Source organism: Achroia grisella, unplaced genomic scaffold (assembly GCF_030625045.1).
Source record: "Achroia grisella isolate CSIRO2021 unplaced genomic scaffold, CSIRO_AGI_Agris_v1 utg1470, whole genome shotgun sequence".
Classification (NCBI taxonomy): Eukaryota; Metazoa; Arthropoda; class Insecta; order Lepidoptera; family Pyralidae; genus Achroia; species Achroia grisella.
In genome coordinates, this window is record NW_026712639.1 from 355,206 (window position 1) to 380,122 (window position 24,917).

General features: G+C 33.2%; 1 protein-coding gene across 1 annotated transcript in view; it reads left to right on the forward strand.

Annotated features, from left to right (window-relative positions):
* LOC131855713 (uncharacterized) overlaps window positions 1-19,074 on the forward strand; it is a 125,212-nt gene extending 106,138 nt beyond the window's left edge. The window contains exons 7-9 of the mRNA XM_059207013.1: window positions 6,591-6,735; window positions 14,814-14,936; window positions 19,010-19,074. Of these exons, the coding sequence (XP_059062996.1) occupies window positions 6,591-6,735; window positions 14,814-14,936; window positions 19,010-19,074 (333 nt within the window). The remainder of the gene's footprint in view (window positions 1-6,590; window positions 6,736-14,813; window positions 14,937-19,009) is intronic.
* The last annotated feature ends 5,843 nt before the right edge of the window (window positions 19,075-24,917 follow it).

Here is a 24,917-nt window from a genome sequence, read left to right on the forward strand (position 1 = left end):
TATTTGCCGTAACTTGTTTTACTTTAGAAATGTTATGTTTCTTTAGCGACAAATAGTTCTACTTATTTATTATTTTAATTTATTACTTTTATTGTATTTTGTCTCAAGACGAAGGTTTACGACCAATGTTGCCTGTGATGACTTACGGCACAGAGACTTGGGTAACTATGAGCCTCATGAGGGCCTCAGGAATAAGCTCAGAGAGACATATAAGGACAATAGAGAAGGAGTTTGTGCTATGCTCGGAGTTTCTCTGCGTGATCGAATCAGAAATGAGGAGATCGGCAGAAGAACCAGAGTGGCCGGAGGGTACATAGCTCCTAGGACAGATGGCCGTTGGGGCAATAAAGTCCTCGAGCGACCGGAAGACGCAGAGTGGGAAGGCCTCCAGCAAGGTGGACCGATGATCTGGTCAAGATCGCTGGAAGGCGATGGATGCAAGCAGCGTAGGACCGATCGTCGTGGAGATCTTTGGGGGAGGCCTCTGTTCAGTAGTGAACGTCTTTCAGGCTGAGATATAAATTAATAACGCTATAAAAAATAGGGGTTGATGATAGAAGGGTGAAAATTTAGGATTGTATGTATTTTTGTATGTTGTATCATAAAAAATAGAAACTAAAAATTATGTCTAAAAAATAAAAATAAAATTTAGGGGTGGACTACCCCTAATATTTAGGAGGATGAAAAATTGATGTTAGCCGATTCTCAGACCTACTCAATGCGCTCCCAAAATTTCATGAGAATCGGTCAAGCCGTTTCGTAGGAGTATGGGAACGAAAACTGTGACACGAGAATTTTATATATAAGACGAGTACAATAAAAGTAATTTATGAAATACTATAAATTAATAACGCTATAAAAAATAGGGGTTGGTCATAGAAGGGTGAAAATTTTGGGTTGCATATATTTTTTTAATGACACATAATAAAAAACATTAAAAAATAATGTTAGGGGTGGACAATCCTTATCACTTAGGGGTATGAAAAATAGATAGAAGTCGATTCTCAGACCTACTGAATATGTATATAAAATTACATAAAAATCAGTTTAGCCGTATCAGAGGATTTTATATATAAGAAGATTAAAGAACGTTAGAATTATTTGTTACTACCTCGTTCAGTTCCTTAAAGTAATTTACTACAGATGAATTGGACTTTGTTTGTTTAAATTATTACATAAAAAAATATATAGTTTCGATACAATTTTAATATTTGTAAATCAAACAGATATAGATAGTGTCAATGAATTGAATCAAATCAAAATATATTATTCATATATGTCTATTAGAGACTTTTATGACAAAATGTCTTTATTCATATAGGATAGAGATTTTTACGATATGTCAAATCTACCGTCAGTTCGGAGTGCATTCGAGTAAAGAAGAACTGAAATGAAACTTAGCTCTTATTATTTTAAAATTAAGTTATTGTTATCTAATATGCGTAGGATTTTTTAAACCTATTGTCGAAAGATCCATCTTCTCAGGACATTTTGAACCTTATAGTTACTGACTGTAGGTAGATACTAATTGTATTATGATTAAAATTTCTGTTTAAATATTATCATATTTATTATCGCTTAGTTTTGATTAAGATGGTTATATTACATGTTCTCAGTTCATAGGAGTCAGTTACTACACAATTAGTAATTATAGCTAAATTGTATATATAGGTTACACGCGGCGCTAGCAACGCTTATTAATTTCATTCTATCAGTTATTAGCAAATTACTGCAGTTTTATGGATTCTATTCACAACTTACTTTACTAATTAATCTTCGCAGATCTATTGGGAGTCTGTTCACACTGTTCCCATTGGTTGCTTATCTTGCTATGATAAGTGTGGGGTATACATCACAAATTCAAATTTAGTTGTTACGTAATTTTGCGTCGATGCTGCCGTGTCCCTTCCGATCGATCTCCCATCCAATTCAAACGGGGATCGATATTACGACGGCCTGAGCCGAGGTTCGAACCCCTAGCGGTGCCGAGTTGGCCATCTGCACTCGCCCCCTAACGTCCGGTGAAGCTGTAAAGGCCAGCTGCAGCCAACGCATTTGAGTAGTCCGACAAAAAATGCTGTGTTGTTACAACGACATTACGACGGCTTGAGCCGAGGTTCGAACCCCTAGCGGTGCCCTCAGACTAAAGTCATATCCGTCAGGCAGGAGTTGGCCTTCAGCCGCTCCATAAGTCCTTCCGCGGGTTTGCAGTGCCATCTGCACTCGCCCCCTAACATCCGGTGAACCTGTAAAGGCCAGCTGCGGCCAACAGCATTAGAGTAGACCGAAAAAAAAATTTTGTACTTTAAATTTTGTACCTGTATTTGAAACCGACCAATAATCTTATATACACGAGTGTAGTGTTTTGGTATATAGTACCCTTAGGACCTTGTGGATAACCACAAGGTCACAGGTCCTAAGGGTATATGTAGTTTTCTTGGTAGGGCGTTGTTATAAAACAACGCCCTACCAAGAAAACTACACTTATAATGTGTATCTTGATAAAATAAGTATTATTGAATAATTACTGAAGTGTGTCATGTTAGAACATCCTGTTAAAAAGAACTAACAACGTCAGTTTCAATAGAAGAGAGCGTTATAGTTAACTGAACGTCTAACTTGCTAACAATGTGGTCGTCAACTATCGACGTTTGTTAGTGATTCTTACCAGCTACGATGTTGTGCTAGTTTGTGTAGAACTTGCAGCTGTATTATAAATTTATATATTTTTAACATAAAATTTGCGTATATACTGACAGCCTAAATTTTATATCATACTAGCTGTCCCGGCTGTCTAGTGCCCGTTGTTTTGCTATATACATTAATAACGCTATAAAAAAAAAGGGGTTGGTGATAGAAGGGTGAAAATTTAGGATAGTATGTATTTTTTAATCGCACACAATAAAAAAAATAATCATTTTTGCCCAAAAAATAAAAAAATAATGTTAGGGGTGGACAACCCTCACTAGAGGGTATGAAAAATAGATAGTAACCGATTCTCAGACCTACTGAATGTGCATATAAAATTTCATAATAATCGGTTCATCAATTTCAGAGGAGTATATAGTAAGTAACATTGTGACACGAGAATTTTATATCATGTGATACATGCGAAAAATTAATATTTTATTAATGCCTGTAAGTTTTGTACATTAAATCCTATATTAGGTATATATTTTTCGTTTGTAGAATATTAAATTCACAAATTAATTAATTTTATAATACGACTGACTGAATAGAAAGAAAGAAATAAAGAAAGTAAAAAAGAGAACAGAGAATATTTAACAACTCCTGCAAGTTCTACAGTCTTTTAGAGAATATTCATGCCTTCCTTTAGAGTACTAGCTACTCACCCCTGCATCTGCTAAATCACTCTATTTATTAAAGAAAACCGCATCAAAATCCGTTGCGTAGTTTTAAAGATTTTAGCATACATATGGACAGACATGTTTTATACTATTTAATAATAATAATAATGATTATCCCTATGTTCAGCCAATATTTTACGTTTCAATAGCACATTTTATAACAATTTCTGATTTCAATTAAAATCGTCCGTTCCGAGAATAATCTGATTCTATTTCAATGCACTTTTTTAAATACTTAACTAGCTGTGCGCACGCATTCACCCGTATAAAATTTATAGTCTACTTGCTGTCCCGGCAAACGTTGTTTTGCCATACATATAACTATCGCTATTAAAAAATTGTGTTTCATGCTATAAGGGTGAAAATTTTGGGTTGTATGTATTTTTCAATCCTAAATAATAATAAAATCAAAATAAAAAAGGGTTGGAAATCCCTTATCACTTAGGGGTATTAAAAATAGATAGTAGCCGATTCTCAGACCTACTGATATATGTATAAAATAATAATAATTAAACTTCCAAATTTATATCAATAAGCAGGTATGTAATATTGAATAGTGAACCATGTCTGCAGTCTGTTGCTACACTCTATTTCATCATTCATTGCCTTGCCTTTATCCCATTATTTGTGGTCGGCGCAGTATGTCATTCTCTTCCACTGCTCTCTATCGGTCGTCATATCTGAGCATACTCTTCTTTTATTCATATCATCTTTCACACAATCCATCCATCTTTTCTTAGGGCGTCCCTATACATCCATCCACATTCATATTCACACTCTATTTATGTGCATGTATTTTGCTTTGTGGTGTATTAAATTTACAAATTGAAATGAACAGATTGGTAGAATATGAGAGAGCTCGAGTAGAGTAAATATAAACCCTCAAATTGTAATCCTTCAGTAGCAGTAGATATTGCTCTTTGTTCAGTATTAAATAAACTTCAATACTGGTAGTTTGTATTCACACATTTAAACTTAAAAATAAAAATGTAAAGTAATAATAAAATTATTTTTACTATTACTTTACTATATTTAGTAATCTCAATAATAATAATCTCAGGACAATTCACACAGCGCCATCTAGACCCAAGTTAAGCTAGCTAAAGCTTGTGTTAAGGGTACTAGATAACTGATACAAATACATAGATATTTTTTTTTTTTTGTAAATACATTAATATTATATATAGAAAACACCCAGACCGATACAAACAATCATACTCATGAATACAAATGTTTGTGCCGTGCGAGGAATCGAACCCGCGACCATCGGTCGTAAAGCGGTGTACTAGACCGCTGGACCACCGAGGTCGTCATATATATATATATAAAATTATATTAATTATTAAAGAGCAACATGCAAGTTTCCTGCTCGTTCTTCTTGTGATGAGACAGCTTTCCGAATGAGCGGTAGATTAAAAAATGTGATGACTATTCAAAAGTACTTCAATGTAAGTTTATTTAAATAAATTATTTTCTATTCTATTCTATTCTTCAAATTATCGACTGCTACATGCATGTACACGAATACAGAATATTTAATCGTACATGAAAATACAGTTGCTGAAAGCCTTTCAGTGCATAGTAGTGTAGTGTAGCTCTTTGTACAGTATTAAATATGTTCAAGGACAGATAGTCGAAATTCTATTATAATTGTTAAATTATGCTAATTATTGAAAATTTCTATTATACATTTGAAATGTTTGAACTGTATCGAGGACTTTATTATCAAATACTGCAGCTGTAATAATTTAATTATTATTTGATTGACGACCTGTCTGCGTCGTAAAATTTCTAAGTTTTTGATGATAAACATTTAATATGACATTCAAAGTAAAAATTTAACCCTTATGGGAATAGGGAATGAAAGTTTGCACAGAAACATGTAATTTTTTAATCTATAACGACGAAAAAAGTATTAGACCCACGTTATAGCTAGTTAAAGCTTGTATTATGAGTACTCGATAACTGATACAAATACATAGATTTTTTTTTCGTAAATACATACATATTATACATAGAAAACACCCAGACCGATGCAAACAATCATACTCATAAATACAAATGTTTGTACCGTGCGAGGAATCGAACCCGCGACCATCGGACGTAAAGCTAGACCGCTAGACCACCGAGGTCGTCACAGTAATATCCAGACCTAGATTAGTATAACAATAAAATGGTCGTACATTTTAAAACTCCCCGCTTACCGGAACTACATCTGCAGATCTGTATCGGATGAGAAATTGTACAAGATTATTAATGAAGCCCCACCGGGGTCTCGTCTCTGACTATTACAGTTTCTACTTTTACAATTGGATTCAATCGTATTTATAACTAGCGACCCTGACTTCGTTCGCATTTACCAACTATGTTATTGCAACATATATCTAAATATATATAACTCAAAGGTGACTCACATAGTGATCTATCAACGCACTGTAACTGGACGGATCGGGCTGAAATTTGGCATGCAGGTAGATGTTATGACGCAGGCATCCGCTAAGAAAGGATTTTTATTCATTCTACTCCAAAAGAGACATAATAGGGGATGAAAGTTTGTATGAAACTTTGTCAATTTTAAACCGATCGGGCTGAGACTTTGCATGCATAAAGCTACTATGACGTAGGCATCTCCTAAGAAAGGATTTTGATAAATTCCACCCCTAAGGGCATAAATAAACGCAAGCGAAGCCGCGGGCAAAAGCTAGTTCTATAATATAAACAAGAATTTATTTAAATGATCAATGTTTCTTAAGGGTCGGCAACGTGCACGTAACACCCCTGGTGTTTCGGGCATTCATAGGCTACTGTAACCGTTTACCATCAGATACGCCGTATGCTAGATTGCCACTTATGTGTTACAAAAAAAATCAAAAGTAAATCTCTTTGAAATAAATAAGCTGATAAATAAATACAGACAGACGAAAACGGAGAGATTATTTCATACTATATGTATTTTTTTTGGAGTGTTGATAATGGAATGGTGCACCCGCCTGCGCTAACGGTTTACGCTGGCGGGGCACCAGTGGAGGATGATAAGATGAGCATAAGGTCAGGTCAGTTCCCATCGTGACAAATTCACCAAGAATTTATCACTGACTGCAGTACTCGTTCACGAATATGAGTCAATGACCCTTTAGTAGCTTAATTTGAGACAAGATGGCGCTGTATGAATTGTCCTGAGATTATTATTATTGTTTGTAACATAAATTGTGTTTGTCCCAGATTATAGCAGTGCAATTCATTGCACATGGTCAGCATACCATCACTACCAACTCGGTGGCGAGTGGTCGCCGTCGCTCGGGTGGTAGACCCATGCCCAGCCGCCACGACCCTGAAGACTTCTCTGAGGCACCAGGCCGCGCCATTGGTTTGTGTGATTTATTATACATTGTTTTTCTGATTATATTTTATGCGACAATTATAGCTACATTTATGAAATTGTATTATAACTGGTACAGACGAGCTTATAGTGTATGTATGAATGGGCTTGGATTATATATCTGCAAGTCTTTCTAAATTTACCATTTGCATATTAATTAATTAGTTTTAATGTGTAAAAAATTATGTACAATATGTGAATTTGGGAACGTCTTCATTTACATTATGCCAGCTGTTTTTATTTATTTAAAACAAAAAACTTCTGTACCACGAGCGATCTTTATTCTTTATGACATTCTGTCCCAACTTACCCTAGTTATATTAAGAAAGTAATGGTCGTTAACTATGGGCCTCATAAATAAGCTCAGTCATTCAAAGTAGAGGGCTATGCTTGGAGTTTCTCTGCGTGATCGTATAAGAAATTAGAAGATCAGCAGAAGAACCTGTGTGACCAACATAGCCCTAAGAATTGCGAAACTGAAGTGGCAATGGGCAGGCACATAGCTCGTAGGACAGATGGCCGTTGGGGCAGTAAAGTCCTCGAGTGGCGACCGCGGACCGGAAGACGCAGCGTGGGAAGGCCTCCAGCAAGGTGGACCGACGATCTGGTCAAGATCGCTGGAAAGCGCAGGCCTTTGGGGAATGGCTTAATTCAGCAAGACGTCTTCTGGCCTAAAATTATGATCATGATGATAACAAGAAAGCGTAGCGGAAATAACGAGAACTGTGACAAATTATTGTTGCCCGAAGTTCTGCTATTCTCAGATAAAAACTAACTAACTCTAATCCAGACTCAGTGATATTTCAATGTTCAATGAGATGCGATGATTTAGTTCAATAGTGAATTTACGCATTTATACCATTAGTACAGATTCAGTTAATATTTTATTAAAAATAACATAACTATTTTGGACAACCCTGATTCACATATAGTACATACATACTTACCGTAATGTTATACTAAAAAAATAATTAAAATTAGAGTAATGTAAACATATATTTAAATTAGAGATAGTTTAAAATATTCCATTGTAAATTAGAGAATATAATAAAAATTTATAAATTTATTTGTGTAATATTATTAATATATAATTATGTATATTTATAGATATAGATTTATTGCAAATAGTATATTATAGTTGATAGCTTTAGAGTAGTTTTTAAAACATGTATGTAATATGATAGTTGCAATTAACTTTTTAACTTTGATGCTGGATAATGTGACAGTCATACACCTGATGGAATGTAAAAACCGATAAATATTATATATATATACTGGAATAGCATCACAAACTCAACATGTACGACTTATGACATCTGACAATTGTTGCCATTTTTAAGGTCTATAGTGCTTCCATATGGCTCCATATATTGCAGTTTACGCGCCTAATAACTTACTTGTAGATGAAAGTATATGTTACTCTTAAGTTCTCGGCTACATATATTGAATACATGGTGTTTCCGGTGCTATTCCATTTTACACTGAATAAAATAGTCCTTAGTTGGGTTACTCTAGAAATAAACAATTATAATTACTAGTAGTAGATGATTTTGTTTTTCGTAAATAGTAATAATTATTTTAGTATTTATTACTAAAGCTTATTAGTTAGTTTTTCAATCTTTTTTAGTTTACAGGCAACGGTTGTAACTATCCATCAGGTGTCACTTAAACTTGTTTCTCTAAAAAACAATTAAATTGCAACCGATGCTTTATACAAAATCCATATAAATGTAACTTTATACCTGGACAGAGAAAATATTAACCTCCTACGAACGATGTTAATATAACTGGATCCTATAAACGAGATTGCGGCTTCAATTCTCGGCGGAGTTGATAGAAATGGAATTCTCTAAATTGATACAGTACTGATCTCTACGCAGAACATTGTCTTATCCACAGCTAATATTTTATATACTTTGCTCCACTATTTTGGGAATCCAGTAATTAGAAAGATATTATTTGAACTCATCTCATTATGATAAAGTTTCATGATTATAATAAATTCCTGTCGAATACTGTAAACGATTGCTTATAAATATTTGTTATTTATTAATATTATTGGTAGTTCATGATTTTCAATATATTTAATATATTATGTATACAGTCTGTAATAGTTATGTTAAAGCTTTATTTTAAATATAATAATAATATGTATATTATTAATATTTTAGTAATTAGTCAAGTTTCTTTCCCGTTCTTTTCGTAGTTGCAGTTGAACGGTTATTATACGAATTTACAGCATTTTCAGTTCAGTTAAAAATAGTCATGAAAATATTTACATGCATAAACAGTTAATTATAAATAAGTTAATATTCATAATTATCAATTATTGAGTAGGTACATTAAAAAAAGTCTGTGTTCAAATAAAGTTCATAAGAAATAATTTATGAGATCACCTACATTTCTAAATATAAACCGAGAAAATGTGAAAGAAACTCTGATTTAGCTTTTCTTAAAAAATGTATATTGGTTAGGATTTCTGTGAACTTTTAAGTATACTAGACACAGTCATAGTGACCAGCGCCGCTGCTTACCAACAACCACCTGTAGCGACCGTCCACGAGTATGATGGAAGAGCCGCATGCCGCCGCTGCATGAGCCACTGAAGCCACCAGATATCGCAGCTGCTAAATTAAATGCCGCGCTATAAGCGTAGTGCTTGCACATTCCACATATTTCTATATATCAAAATATATATAGAATACTACCAAATCATATGCATTTCCTTCTGCAGAGGACAGTTCTAAAATAACTCATCCCATAACCTTTGTACCTTTATGACTTTGTTGTTTCAAATGTTCGGAATAAAACAAAACCATATTATTTTATAAAGACAAAATCTTACTCGTTTTGTACTAAACTCGCAGTTTTAAAATCATCTTTTGTCTCTTCGATCACAGTTGCCTAAAATAAAACAAACCTCTTTTATTGGAGTGATTAAAATTTGGTATATTTTTTATACTTTAATACTTCCAATATATGAAATTTCTTCATTATTGTAATAGATATAATTATAAATATGATTATTAGTAAGGGAATGCAAACGATTTGGTAGCACTTTATATAGTAGCTTATGTTAATATGCAGAAATTTAAGAGGCATACAGCAAGAAATTATAGTTTCTATAACATTCACTTGCTACGCAGTCTTTATCAGCAACTATAATTCGTATTAATATGTAATATATGTATCTATTTAAATTGTATAAAAATTTAATACAGAAAATACTGTCAGCTGTTTTTAAATCTAGCATTATAAAGTTTATTGCACAGGAAGTTTATTGTAAAAACTCACGCATTTGCCCAATAAACTTATTGCTAACATTTTTAATTATACAAAACGCCAGAAGCCTTAAATCTACGTTGCGTAAGTTTTTACATTGTGCTCGCTTACTTTGCTGAAATATTATATATATTCCTGACATACATATGTTTTCATATATTTACTAAGAAGCAATTGTAAGGCTATTTGATTCTTAGAAACATTCCTGCAGAATTTCTTCTGGACGCATGACCGCAAGGTTTTTTAGTAATATAAAATAAATATTGTTTGAATATCAACCGCTTGCTCCACAGTAATATTTCTTAAGACATGTTGCTGTGGATGTAAATAAAATAATCAATATTAGCCATTGCAACGTCGGATAACTGCCGAATTCTCGTCACTGCGTAGGCAGCGGAGCTAAGCTACCTGCCAATTAAGAAGCGTGAGATTCGATGCTGTGGGGACACTGCATCGTATTGTGGCTGCTGCAGAAATAACTATTAGGTCAAAATTTATAGGTTCAAAGCATTTATTGGAAGTTTTAGGTTCGACTGATTGGCTTCAAAATTTTTAGGTCAAATTCGTAGACGAATTGCGTTGTCACAAGACTCGCCCGCAACTGCCCCAGCTGCTATTGGCGGTAGACTAGCTCGACACGAGTAGTCGGCATTGTTAAATTTACCTGTCACATACACAGTTGTACCGGCTGATTTTCTTTACCGTGAGGAGAAAAATATGGCACAATAACAATCATTCCACTGACATTAAAATTAAAAAAATGGTTATGTATTTATTCGGAGGCTATTTCATAATTTATGTATTTCTTAGAATCATTATTAGAAAGAACGTATTAGACTGTAATGTTTTGGATAATTTACCAAAAATATGACTCTCCGATTCCGATCTTCAAGGCGTAGTCGTTCCACATGCTATAAAAATACTTAGTTGCTAGCTGTATGTGTAACATGCAATGGAATATTTTACAATATTAGTTGCTTAGACAGAATTGATGGTAATCCCTTTAGTGTCATTAGTACTTATATAACATACAGCGTATGCGCCCTAATTTTCTCCGAACCTTAACAAAAGCCATCCGGTGCAATTATAACCAAATAATATAAATTAAAAATAATACACATGTCTGTAATGTATTTGCTGATTTTCTAGAATACCTTTATTTGGACCGACTATACATAGCAAAGGTTTGCGGTCCGTAACAAGTATGGTGTTATATACCATATACCATCTAAATACAGGTAAAAGCGATGCACGCCATTATTATATCTGTCGCCTCTTGTTGTATGTATAATTATGATTTTTCCTTAGTATTCAACGTACCTACGCGATGCGTAGGTGCCCATTTATGATTATCGTCATCGACTTGTGATAATCACTCTCAAGCCGTTAGGAAACTCTCAATTTAATTACTATTACCAAATTGAAATACTATGCCCAAAAACGACTGCAGTTTACTTGCAGTCGTGGATGTATAGTATGAAATCCTAAATTTCCATGTACTTTTTAAATTAATTGCAATTTGTTGTTGGTTATGTATTTTGTCATTAAAATATTGTGATTTCTCTTTATTTAGTTACTCCTCGTGTACCCAGAGCTCGGTGCTGCTGCGGACAATTGATATCTCGTCATTGCGCTCTTATACCTGGTTATCTGCCTTGTCGTTTAGAGACTCGTCTGGTTAGATCCCATTTAATTTCATTCAGGCATTGACAATCGTTGCATGAATGCTGTTGTTGTTTCACATTTCACATGAATTGTTTTACGTAGTTCACTCCATGACGCTTAGAAAATTGTCCGAAAATTATTGGTAAAAGATATTTACTGGTCTATAACTCATTTATTTTTCTTTTCATACTAACGGAATAGTTCATTTAAAGGAGGACTAACAATACTGTACAATCGGGGACGCATATTTAGAAAGTTTAGCGTCGCACAACGGTTCCCATGGGGGTCATGAGACAGCCCATTCGCTAACGTTTGTGCGAATAGTAAACGTATAATTTCAGTTCTACGACTTCCTTCAGCATTTATTTCGTCTATACTTATTGAACTATCCTAATTTCATTTGTTTTTTTTACCCCGTCTCACCTGTTTTTATGTTAAGCAGCTTGCTGTGAGCAATCACAGCAACATCTGAGTTTGATTAGGCATGACACCTTTATGTTCGATTTACCCGTGGTCTTGTTCAGGTCTATAGATTAATGTTACTACTTTCTCAGTAGAGTAATCGGATCTTGTGTGCGTCCCCTACACTGTATACACTTTAAAGAAACACAAATTAATTTTTTTATCTGATATGACTCATTGTCCCTTTCAAAAGATAGTTTTGTTTAGTTCACATACTGTCCCAACTAATGACAGATCTAATGGTCTGAATCGGCCCTATTCCTTCCGCTATTATTTTATACGTTATATTCCGGTTGTTACAGTACTAACATGAAGCAGTGAAATTATGTTCATAACACCTTAGCAATGGCAACGTACAGTACCACTGTCATCACGAGACAATTATTCCCTGTTACACTTTCTATTAGGTGGTCCGTTATTATTAACTGAATTGGCATAAAAATATTTTATTTCTAAATTGTGTTTACATCCAAATCATCATCATTCTTCTCATTTATCAATTGGAAACTATTTTACAAATTTAACAAATTGGCAAGCGTTCTTTAAGTTAGACATTAAACGAAATTAATAAAACTAAAAATTATAAAAGCTGTACTCGTATAACCAAAAACACTACACCTAACTAACTTACTCTAAAACTAACTCTTCAAACACGTTATTAATGTACTCTGTGAGTCTTGACAAGAAAGAATTAAAAATAAAGTTGTAACAGATCGATGCACTGTACACGTATATTAAAACTCAACTTTGAACAATGGTAAGATCATAAGAGTAAATATGAATAAACCTGACATATTGAAAGAACAGTTCACAAACTATAAAATTAAAAACAAAAATAATATCAGAAGAGTTCGCGACGGTTGGTCTCCAACAACAGTATTTACTCCACTCGCTGTTTCTACGCGATCACGAACTCAGTATAATACTTTCAAACAAGTACTTCACTTTCCGTTTAATTATTCATGTCAGGAACTCACAAATTATATTAGTAATGACTACACTTAACTTTTCACTTTTCTTAATACTTCGGCGACGTCGCTCGTAGCGGGGATGCCAACCATACGAATTTTCGTACAAAATTTTTGATGTACTATGTTAGAGAGCCAAATTGTAAGCTAATGTAGAAGATTTTATCAGAGTTTTCATTTCTATTTTGAAGGTAAGTAAGCGTTGGCAACCCTAGCTCGTAGCTAACAGCAGAGGTGGCACGCGCTTCGCAATTTCTCCAGTAATACAATCGCTTCCCACGTCCCTAGCTCCGCTAAATCTTGTACATAAACTTATTTTTTTCTCATAAAATACGTCACAAGCATCTATGATTTTCTGACCCCTCCGGGCGGAGGGGTGTCAAAATCACAGATCTTGTTACGTTCGGTCTTAATTACGGACCTCTCCAGAGTCACATATTTTGAAATTTGAGCTAATTTAGCTAGTTCAAATTTCGAGTTTTGATACTTCAATACAGTAATTTCGTTATGTGACCCAACTTTTTGTCTGTCAATGCCACAGTTCGTCCTGTGACATAATTTGTTAATAAAGCCTGTATTAAGCTACCCGTGAACCCTACTGCGTTGCTAACGCTGCACAGAATAGTTACGCCCCGTAGTCTCGCCGCCTAACGCCACGCGCACACTTGTTAACAGATAGCCCGAACAAAACTTATGCCATTCTCAGCTGATTGGCATGGCTTCCTTACAAAACTTTAGGCAACTATAATTTTAAGTCTCGCAGGCATCATCTTCTTTTCTCTTGCAGAATGTATTCGTGCTTTATATTCTTTTTCTTTTTAACATCATATGAGTAACGTGACCATTTAAGGTTTGACGATGTCTTATTTCAGTTAATAGATCCGTTGTATAAGTAAACAGCATTTTGAAAAATATATGTTTACTTTTTAAAATCATTTTTGTTACAAGTTCGAAAGCAAGACGAATTGGTTTCTATATGTCAGCAAAACAAAAGGTTTAAGACCAGTGAATAGGAATTTTAACTAAGAATAAAATTATTGGCATCTGCCTATAACTTTGATTTCAAGCAATGGACCAACAGTATGAAATCTAGACAGTTTTAGAGTCCTGGTTTTTTCGTGGGACCCCGGTGTCCCAATCGTCACGAAAGGATGCTTCCATCCAAAACGAAACCCGTGGTCACGTTACATTTAAATTAGAAAATTCATATTAATGTAGTTTGTCGAGTCATTTAATACATTCAATGACTCTGACTACCCCATCTCCGGCGACATGTGTGAATGTATCTTTTTTAATATTAAATAATTTATTTAACTAATTTGACGTTTCGGCTAGTTTGGACTAGCCATGGTCAAAAAACCTTAATTTCATGTTAAGACACACTGAAAAAATAGTAAAAATTTTAGTAATTAACACAAAAACAATTAATACTAACTTACTACTGGTTACTCATATAGTATGACTATTTATGAACAATATTTTATCATTAAAACCAACACTTTGTTGTTTATTACTAAAGTTTTGTTATCGATTAATATTAGTTTAGTAGTTACTTTTTTTCAGTGTGTACTCGACAAACTAGATTACGCTGTGCTGAACGAATGTTATACATTGCATTCATTCTCATCTGTTATCTGTAATGTTGTAGAAAAGTTGTACAGAGATACTCAAAAGATTCTAAATTCACAGCTTCCATGCTTTCGAAAACCAGCCGGTCAGCAATAAAGAAACATGTCCAGTTCCCAGACGAGAGGAGTTGTGTTGAGGAAGGGCCTAAATGTCCAGTAACGCCCGTCCCCGAAGAGAAACCTGGTATGTATTCTAAACTACAATAACATATTAGTAAATGTAGATAACATACTGGAGAACTTTATGTAAATTACGAAGGAACAGTCGTCCGTCCGAGTGGAATTGAACAAAAAAGTTAATTAGAGATTTTTTCTAAAAGAAGACTAGCTTAAGTTACATCAGCTTCCTGCCAACAAAGTCCTGTCAAAATCGGTCCAGCCATTTCAGAGATTAACCGGAACAAATAGACAGACAGACATCAATTGTAAAATATGTTATTTTGATGTATGTACCGTATTTATATTCATATGCATGTAGTAAAAAACGTTTATTTCAATATTACAAACAGACACTCCAATTTAATTTATGTATAGATAAATAAATAACTTTGTTGAACATCGTAAATAATTTAACGGCGTTGGTAGTCCAGCGCCTTATTTCAAATGGTCGCAGGTTCGATTCCTTGCACGGTACATACTACAAGAGTAGGATTGTCTGTATTGTTCTGGGTGCTTTATATGTATTGTAAAAAATGTGTTGAAATTTGTATCTGTTGTCTAGTATCCACAACACAAGCCCAGCTGGGCACATAGGATGTCGTGTCAATTGTACATGGTTATTATTATAAATATTTATACGTGTGTCCGTCTGGGGTAATGCACCTTCTAAATAGGGATAGCCCTATCCCAAATGTGTCAGTCAGTCAGTACAGTCAGTATTCCCCAGTTAAAAAATCAGTGGATGCAGCATCTGTTAAACGGTCGGTAGATATATTTAAGTTCAACCTTTCGGAGAGAGCTCCTAGCAGCGTCTCATTTTTTTTTATTGGGTTGTTTGGGCTATTGCCAGATGTTTGTAGCACCTGTAGCACTGCGACCTACATAGATCTATTGTGCTCGCCATTTTTCAAAGTTCGTTACCTAGACCCGTCAGGGACAAGAATTGAAGGATATTCTTAGGAGCGATGGTTTTTATCTCCTCGGGAAAGAGTGTAAACTTTCCAAAGGAGATATTTCGTTTATGCATGAGTGGGCCTCTTGGATTACTTTGTTATCGGTGTTTCCATCACTGGAGAGTCAGTGGAAATATAAATTGACACACACAGTTTATTGTGTCTTTTGTGCGAGTCGGGATTGTTGTTATATTTGTAGTTATAATAACATTAGTGTAAAAAGGAACATAAGCTTTATAAACAATAAATTAATATAATTTTATTTCATTTCAAATTTTGAATCGTAGATAAATGTAAGTAGGTGAGAAAACATAAAACCATGATTATGGGTCTATAAATAACGAACGAGGAAGCTTCTAGAAACGTTAAAGTGCACTCGTAAAAACTTTTGTTAGAAAAATATTCAAACGCCCCATAAAAATATGGGACGGATCGCAGGCAGTAGTGTCGCGATCATTCACATGGACTGGAATTTATTACAATATAATTCAAATTAAAAAATTATTTATTCATATAGCACATGTTAGCCGCTTATGAACGTAAAATTTTTTACATTATAATTTATTTTTTTCTCTACCGTCCAGTTCAGTATATAGATCGAATTGAGAAGAACTGGCAAGAAACTCAATTGATTTTTTTTTAAAGCCAGTTTATTTACAATGAATATTTATATAGGTGTCTATGTCTAACATTAAATCAAAATCCCGTGCTTGAACAACTATTGCCATGCACGCTCGTCATTCTATATGTATGTGATGTTAATATAATTTAATATTCTCAATCCATCGGATTTTTATTATTATATCTACCAAAAATAGGTTATAAAACTCATCTAAGAGCAAACAACGACTTGTTTGCTGCCACAACCGCCCCTCAAATTAATAATAAATTAGATGGGATAATATTACCCCTGGTCATGTTGGCCAAAATACCTTTCCTTAGCGTTTATACTATACGTATACACAGTGTTTACGGTTTTATGATCATTCCACATTCTAGAGAAACAATTAACCTTTTTTTTTATATATACTTCTATGGTAGCAAACAAGCATACGGCCCCTCTGATGGTAAATGGTTACCTTAGGCTATGGACGTCTAAAACACCCGGGATGTCACGTGCGCATTGCCAACCCTTAAGAAAGGGGGGAGGGGATTGTTAGTAATGTGGATTGATAACCCCATTGCTAGCAATGTACCATGTCAGGTCGACCTCCACGCGGTTCCCCCTGGAAACCATCGTGTTAAATTCCTGGTGAATTTGCACTACGGGCTAACCGACCTGACCTCATGCTCATCTTATCATCCTCCACTGGTGCCCCGCCAGCGTTAGCGCAGGCGGGTGCACCATTCCATTATCAACCCTCAAAAAAAAAAACCCTTAAGAAACCTTAATATACCCTTCTTGAAAAACCCCATGCTGTAGTCCCGTAAGAAAACCACGGCAGGAAGTTCATTCCATAACCTAAATGTACGCGGAAGGAAGCTCCTCTGAAACCGCACTGTCCGAGATCACTTAGGCTCCAACGTGTGGGAATGAATTCCCTGTCGATGGCGAGCGGTGCGATGGTAAAAGGTGGTTGTAGGCATCATGTCGAACAATTCCTCAGAACACACTCCGTTGTATAATCAGTAGAACACACAAAGCGAAGCGAAGTCTCGCCTCAAACTAAGTGGTTCGATACCACCCGAGAGATTATTAGTAGCAATTACAGTTAATCTTGAAACTATGATTTATTAGAATTAACAATTTAATTGTCTGGTGGGAAAGGTGATTCTTAGTAATGTGGACTGATGATCTTATGTCTAGCAATGTACCATGTCAAATAGATCTCCACGCGGTTCCCCTGGAACCTATCGTGATAAATTCTAGGTGAAATTATCACGATGGGCTAACTGACCTGACTTCATGTTCATCTTATCATCCTCCACTGGTGCTCCGCCAGCGTAAACCGTTAGCGCAGGCGGGTGCACCATTACATTATCATCCATAAAAAGAGAAGAAGGTGGGAGGATGAAATAGAACAGCAGGGAAGATATGGACCAGGATCACACAAGACAGTACAGAGTTAACAGTACAAAGAGCAGACGACCAAGAGATATTGTATAAATATTAAGAAAGTCAGAACAAAGGGCAATAATAATAATAATTTAAGTTAATAATAGATAAGATTAAGATAAATTAATAAGATAATTTATTGCTTTGATCATATTTATTTGATTTGATTATCTTTTTAATTAATCAAGTCAAATAAATATGACCAAACCAATAATATCTAAAAGAATGTACTTTTCTGTTAGAATCTGTCAATCATGAAATCCATTATATCAATTTTACTTACGTTCCTTTTACACTGATATTTTATAATTATGAAATTTAATGAGTTACATATTTTTGCCTTTCAACATGTATTGTCGCCAACGTGGAAGACAAAATAAGGTCATTAAACTCCCGTACATATAAAAAAATGTATTTCAAATCAAATAATTCGTATAGCATGTATGTACATAGATCTAATTGCATGCATTTATGATAAGTCAAATATATTCTCAGTTATACACATATCTATACATATTAGAGTATAATATAGTTGGACAGGCTCAGTGGACTAGTGATTTAGCACACTTAGCAGCCTTACTTCCGATGGTCACATGTACGATTCCTCGCAAAGTCAAATTGTATTCATGAGTATTATTATTTGTCTGGTCTGGGAGTTTTCTATGCATGTACCCATAAAACAAACTCTGCTTATTTTGGGACTAGGTTTGTAATTTTGAAATAACCGTTTTATATGTATGTACCGTATTTATATAAATACTAAAATATTTTTTTTACAATTTTTGTCTGTCTCTCTGTTGGTCTGTTCGTTCCGGCTAATCTCTGAAATGGCTGTACCGATTTTGACGGGACTTTTTTTGGCAGGTAACTGATGTAATAATGAGTAACTTAGGCTACTTTTATTTTAGAAAAATAAAGTTAAATTACTGCTAGTATACTATATAGATGTACTAGGGGACCCCAAACCATCGCGGGGCCCTGGACACGTGCCCAGTGTGCCCAGTGGGGAAAAGGCGCCTTAATTGTTAGTTACTTTCAAGGAAGGTCTGTCGTGTCCAATATTATAGTTATATGTTTGTTTGTCAACAGAAGCCCCCGTCATTAGCTCTCTGTGGATGGAACTGGAGTCGGAAACCCCGACTCCAGAACGATGACGACGCCGCAGTGAGCAATACTATCGGCCAGTGTCTCGCGCGCGACTCGAACGACGCAAGATGTCTGCTGCCGGTGTACCACCTCCTGACGAGGATTCAGGTCTCTAATCGCCTTAAACTACATCTAAAATGGACGGAAAAATCGCCACACAGATATTACTATCTCTTTTGTATATACTTTCCCTTAGACGTTGACATATATAAGATATATATGCTCGGCAGCTTTCGGGCCGCCGTGGAAAGTTATTAGGAGTTTGAAATATTTATATACTATAGAATGGTTCATCCATATATTTACACATATATTTTCGTACTGGCATTGTTAATCATATATTCTGTTATCACTTCAAATATTTATCAGTAGGTTAACACATGAACATGTTATGGCTACCGCGATGTGCTTACATCCACTCCAATTAGACTTTGGATGGATTCACTAGTAGAGATACATATATATATTATAGTATTTTTACATTGTTTATTACTTGATGCCTACGTTAATTTCTCTCATAGTTTAAACTTTCGGTATATGTATATAGTTCTCTTTTCATTTGCTATATTATATTCGTTTGTATGTATAACACAACGACTCGAGTGGTCCAATGTGTTATACCGAGCTTAAATTCCAACGGTGCCATGTCTTAACTTCAGTTCATTTATTTAACATTACATATAACATATATTACATTACAAACATACATTGCAATAGGACTTAGTAATTCTAGTTCGTAACAGATCCAAACGGACAGTGTGTATTTATGATAGTGCTATTTGACAGTACATCTGGGCTGGATATTGTTATTGTTAAATTGTACTTAAATGGATCACAGTACTGTTAATTTGTATCTGTTACAGATATGAATAGTTAGCAACTTCATCAGATAATCGGTCAGTTTTTTTTTTATGTTATAAATTAATGTTTTTTAACTCCTAGTAGCGAAGTAGACATATGTATATTTTATGCTGTGTAAGTCTTATGAATAGTTAGTGTACTACGATTATTAGTAGTGTATATAAATATTAGTCAGATATTAAGTATTAGTAGTTAAAGAAAAAACAAAAAATCCAAAAAAAATTAAACATAAATAAAAATCAAAAAAAAATTAAAAATGACAAATAAATCCCTAAAAAATTAAAAATCCAAAATTCCAAAAAAAATTATAAAGACAATAAAGTACAAAAAAAATTAAAACTCCCAAAGTACAAAAAAAGTTTAAATTCTAAAAGTACAAAAAAAAATTAAAATCTAAAATACAAAAAAAATAAAAAACCAAAAAATACTAAAAATATATATTATTTTCGTACATATATATTTTCATACACATATATATTTCTCTATTTTCTTACATATGATAATCCTCTATTTTAATACCCAAATATATATAATCTATTTTATTACATTAATATCCTAGCTATAGTTGATTACATATAAGTATTTTAATACCCAAATATATATATTCTATTTTACTACATTAATATCCTAGTTATAATAGATTTCATATAAATATTTTAATACCCAAATATATATAATCTATTTTATTACATTAAATCTTAGCTGTAGTTGATTACTAATAAATAGGTACAATAGTTAGGTACAAATAAATATAATATACTATATACGTAAATAGTATAGGTAGGTGCCTCACTAGGAACACGTATAAAATAATAGAACCTGATCGTGAAGGTCCTTTAAAAATGAGAATAAACGCTTTAAAAACGTAGTGCTGTAAAAAGTCAGTAGATAAAATACCTAGTTAGGCTTTCTTTACTACCCCTGATTGCTACCCACCCCCTCCCCTACGGAACCCTACCCCTATATTTTCCAATTTTATGCAGACTTGCATCCAAATCAATCTCCAAGACTTACACTTCAAAAATTTCGTACTATGCATATGTAAATATGTTTATAAATTATTATAGAGATTTATTTTTATAATTCAATATAACTTTTTGAGATCATATTTTTAAGATGTAGGTAGATATTACATATATAATATTATACTGTAAATATAATCTTATATCATATAATAATACTACGATAACATGTACAAAATTAATATCCACAAAAAAGAGGTTATTTCTTTCTAAAAGTTTTCCTTTTAGCACATAATTGTGTCTGTAAAAATTTGTAATTTTGTTTGTTAAGTAAATTAAAAACTTAAGTTACCAAGTCGCAAGAGCTTGGTTTATATTAGTTTACTATTTATGTTTTTTTATTCGCGACGAAAATAATTTTATTATACCATCTACTGACAATATCTTAAAACGCTAAACGCTATTATTCGTTCTGGATTTCTTTTTTACAATTTATTGAATTGTCACAAATAAAAATGCTGACGTCACAGTCGACTGAATCGGCCGCCCACAGCGATGACAATGAATGTAATTTACATCTGATTCGAAAAATATTGTGAAGTTATACCTACTTGTACAAAAACTTACCGACTCACAAGCGCCTGAGAACAAACACCAGCAATAAACTCTCGTAGCTTATCGTTGCTTTTATAATATGTTAGGTGCTTACCCATATTTTTGTTGGTTAACCAAATATTTAAATTATAATTTAACTTCCGGTTTTCATTAATTATAATATGTTAAATTAAATTAATATTATTGTTTATTAAAAATGAATTAAGTTTTAATAACGCCGATCCATCTATGTGAGCAATTTTCGAATTAAAAGCTGGTGGATCTTTTAATACTCAGATTGGCAAATACAGCTGACGTTGAATCCAGAGAATAAACCGGATTCGAACTGCTTACAACGGCGTTATAATCAGCTATAAGTTGGTAATTACGAGTGTTTGTTGCATCCGGCACGGACTGCAGTTATATAATCCAGTCAGGTTTCAGGCTCCTACCCTTCGACTACGTTATTATACTATACTATTTTAATTTTTTATTTAACCCAATTATAATTAACATTGTCACAAGATAATAATTATTATCTTGTGACAGGGTTAATTATAACTGGGTTAAATATAATTTGTTTATGTTATCTAGTATATTATTTTCAATATTTCTAAGTGCTCCTATTTTAAACCGTATCATACTCATAGTATCAAATTAATACCAATAAGTTGGTACTTTAAGTATAATATAATATTAACTACACTCACAATTAAATATTTTATTTTGACAAGGTATGATAGTGATTACATGTTAGAGCGTGTACAAGCGGCCTCAAAATTGGTGGCAATTTAGTAGGAGTGGACAGGACCCATCTTTCTCTAGATCGCCTCTTGTCTACTCACGATGCGATCTAGACAACGATCTAGAGCACTCCCGCATCTGCTCCGTTTCTGATTGTGCGGCCGTGTGTAGAGGTTTTTAGTGTAATCAACTGTTCGTGCCCATCCCTTCCCCCTGTCACCTGACTAGGCTTTTATAATCAAATACGGAATCAGTAAGTATTTATAAGTAGATATAATGACGGTGCGGCGCCGATAAGTCGGAATGATTTAAAAGAGAAGTTAGTCGGCAACTAAGATTTATGAGATGTATAAAGAACTTACATTTTGCCTAGTCACCATCTAACTAACATAATACAAATAACATAATTACCGACGCTAATCTACAGCCGAGCTGTGATGACAGATTACTATAAAAATAAGTAGCTCAGTATTTATTTCAATTTAACGCTTAAATATATAATTACAAGTTTTATCGTTAATTTCATTCTATATTATACAATTAGGTACATACTTTTTCAGATCTAGTCTTTGACATTTGCTTTACAATTTTTTTTTATATGCGATTTGTAATAATAATAATAAATTAGGACCTACTATTACAAATATTATAACGTAAAGTACAAAATATAATACAAAAAAGTAAACCCCGAAATTGTAAATTAATAACACTTTCTTTATTATAAATAGCAATAGTTCATTTAGTAAGGTGCCTACCTATAGATTGTAAATATCGCTATAAATTTCCTTGTAATATTTCGATAAATTTACCAAAATTTTACTATTCCCTTTTCAATAGCTGTAAGTGCATGATAGATGTAATATTACAATTTTAACTGACCCCCGCCTCAAAAAGCCATCTAAATCACATCAATTTAAGAGCAATCATTTCATTTAGGAGTTACGATACCACAGACAGACACATATGGCAAACATCAGTCTTTTTGTGTCGGGGGTTATTAAATAATAAGAATTATAATTTTCATTTGGGTATTTATAGATAAACGATTTTGTATATATGTATAATTACATGTAGTCGGACGGTAAGGAATATTCTGTATTGCCACAAAAATGTTTGTTTGAAAATCGACTTTAAAGAAACCGTTTAAAGGCGTATTTTCATAAATTTATTTTTGAGTGAATGCCGTTTATTGTGAATCGTTCTATTGTGTTAGTGTATATAATATACGTATATACAAAATTCTTGGGCACCACTCTTATTTCTATCAGTTCTTGGAATATATCCAGGTGGCGTAGCTATTCTAAGAAAATTAGTTAATGTAGATACTTCATATAGTAATACTAGGTTAAGATGTGTTTAATCCATTGTTCTACATATACATTATATATATATCCTTGTAATCCTATTATTATGTATATATTACACGTGGCCAAATAATAGAAATTATGAATGAATATTCTCAATTCTGCGATTTGTTCACGGTGTGTCTGCTATTTTAGCGTACCCGTATGTAAATCATCAAATTTAGGCAGTACCCTTTTACTAAAATTATACCCATGTGATATAGTTAGGTATATTACATATATAGAAGTTATAAAATATATGAAATCATTATTTATATACCTGCATTTACTTGTTTACGATTATATGATATAATACATATATTTTAATAGATTATAATTCAATATTTTAATAGAATATAAAAATAAAAACACAAAATGCCCAAAAAATATATAAAATCAAATAATTTAAAAAAAAGTTAAAAAATCAAAAATCCAAAAAAATTATAAAACCAAATAAATACAAAAAAAGTTAAAAATTCAAAAATCCCAAAAAATTATAAAACCAAATAAATACAAAAAAATTTAAAAAATAAAATCCAAAAAAAGAAGAAAAATACAAAATTTAAATAAAAAATGTAAAAAAATAAAAAAACTCAACAAACAAAAAAATGAAAAATTTGTAAAAACCCAAAAAAAACGTCTTCTTTAGCATAGTTATATGTAGACTTTTTAAATTTTTCAATTTTCTGTCCTAACTCCGACATGTACATACTTACAAACACAACACCACTCTTTCACCGACTTTTTATAAATATATTCGTAATGTTAGGTATTTATTAGTAACTAAAAATAAGTAATACTCGTAATATCTGTATGGCGATTTAGGTAAACGGTTGAACAGGGTATGCGCCCGTCTGGGATTGTTTCATTGTTATATTAAATTGGTTATAAGATTTATTTATGTATAATTGCTAATTTAGATATTAGGGGATAACTTACTGTAATTATATATGTAGGTAAAACATTTATTTGTGTTAAATATAATTATTGTACTTCACTTAGTAGGACTTTACTGTGATACCTTCCCAAATCGTTTTTACTGTACATACAACCATCATGTCCCTTAGACATACAAGCTTAATATCAAACTGTAATAAGTACAAAATTAAATCAGGGAATTTCAATGTTATGGTTAACACTTTAAAATTGGTTTTCCAATTTATTTTTGGACGAATGCAGTTTTTATTAAGCGCCAGTATAAGCGACATAATTACGAGTATGTAATGTATAAACAAGTTTTTTTTTGTGGTGCCTAATGTTTTATCTATGATATACCGTGAGGAATACAGTAAGAACTATTGATCATTGAACAGAATCATTTATTACATGAAAACTAACAGGACCACG